Source organism: Sinocyclocheilus anshuiensis, unplaced genomic scaffold (assembly GCF_001515605.1).
Source record: "Sinocyclocheilus anshuiensis isolate Anshui unplaced genomic scaffold, SAMN03320099.WGS_v1.1 scaffold234, whole genome shotgun sequence".
Lineage (NCBI taxonomy): Eukaryota > Metazoa > Chordata > Actinopteri > Cypriniformes > Cyprinidae > Sinocyclocheilus > Sinocyclocheilus anshuiensis.
The window spans coordinates 2,659,371-2,660,778 of NW_015544165.1; the positions used below are offsets into that span (position 1 = coordinate 2,659,371).

Below are 1,408 nucleotides of genomic sequence, written 5' to 3' on the forward strand. Positions count from 1 at the left end.
GCTTCTGTTTACAACAGTGAGCGCAAGCTAGATTCAAGTGATTATTACGTTTTGAATATGGATATTTTTCTTACAAAAACGCATCGATTCGCTACAGGAGGCCTTTGTTCACCCCCCGGAGCCGTGTGAGACGCTATTTTTTAATGGATGGGCGCTTTTTATTTAACTTCTTTTGGACTGATGCATGCAACACCCGCTGAGTGGCATTAAACAGCTTGAAAGATCAAAGACAATTTTTAATATAACTCAGACTGGATTCGTCTGAAAGAAGAAAGTCATATACACCTAGGATGGCTCTGGGGTGAGTAAAACGCAGCCTAATTTTCATTTTTGGGTGAACTAACCCTTTAAGTCCCGCCCTACTTTTTCCTCATTTCACTGCATATGCATCACAATAGTGAAGAATCGCGACTTCTGTTTCATGCCGACTTTAAAAGGGAACTTCATTTTGACAAACTGTAGAGATTTCTATACAAACAGCTCATTTAGAAGTACATGCACTTTGTCTTGTCCAGTAAACAAGCTTTAAAGTGCTAGTCTGACATACTCACGCTTTCGCTCTTCTTTTAGATGAAGCTGGTTTAAGGGGATTCACACGGGACCCATCTCAGCTGCAGGGTGCTATCCTGCTCACAACTCTGAAGAAGAGTCCTCAGGGCTTTGGTTTCACCATTATCGGTGGAGACCGACCAGATGAATTCCTTCAAGTGAAGAATGTCCTGAGAGATGGACCCGCCGCACACGATAACAAAATCGCTTCGGGTAAATCCGCTTGGTTCCTGTTCATTAAGTTCTGAGGCAACTTGTTGCTTATTTTATGAATGTTGATAAGCCATTAGGTAATTAATTTGATCTATCAAATCTGAAGTATCGTTATGCACATTAACACCCTGGATCATCACTGCAGTCTCGAATGGTACCATATGTGATGCATTGCTAGATGCCACATCCATTTTTTGGAGCATTGCCGGGTTACTAGATTCCAAGTAAATAATCCTGTGAAAGTGCCCACAGCGGGATCGCATAGATAGCGATAAAATAAATCAGAATCAGTGGGTGAGCATCAGAGGAGCTGGCTTTCCTGCAGAGTGGCTTTTGGCGATAATTGCAGTGCTTACACTAACACTCACCACCCTCTGTTACAATGTGAAGAAACAACTGCCTGTGTATTTCAACTCCCTGGAGACATCAGTCTGTACATAGAATTGTAAAACAGTTTAACCAAGATATACATTTAATTCTGGATTCGAGTGCAGTGCAATAAACATGCTTCAGCTGGCTCAAAGAGGCATGTTAAGAATTAACAAATTCTTATGTTTGGTCAACAAGCTATCAAAAAAGCCATAGGGCTGTTTATGAGCCTCTTTTTGACCTGGCAAAACATTAATGCATTGCAAGTGTATTTTAA

General features: G+C 41.1%; 1 protein-coding gene across 1 annotated transcript in view; it reads left to right on the forward strand.

The window, feature by feature from the left end:
- LOC107695739 (membrane-associated guanylate kinase, WW and PDZ domain-containing protein 3-like) overlaps positions 1 to 1,408 on the forward strand; it is a 94,777-nt gene that overhangs the window by 65,247 nt on the left and 28,122 nt on the right. The window contains exon 10 of the mRNA XM_016495763.1: positions 571 to 762. Within this exon, the coding sequence (XP_016351249.1) occupies positions 571 to 762 (192 nt within the window). The remainder of the gene's footprint in view (positions 1 to 570; positions 763 to 1,408) is intronic.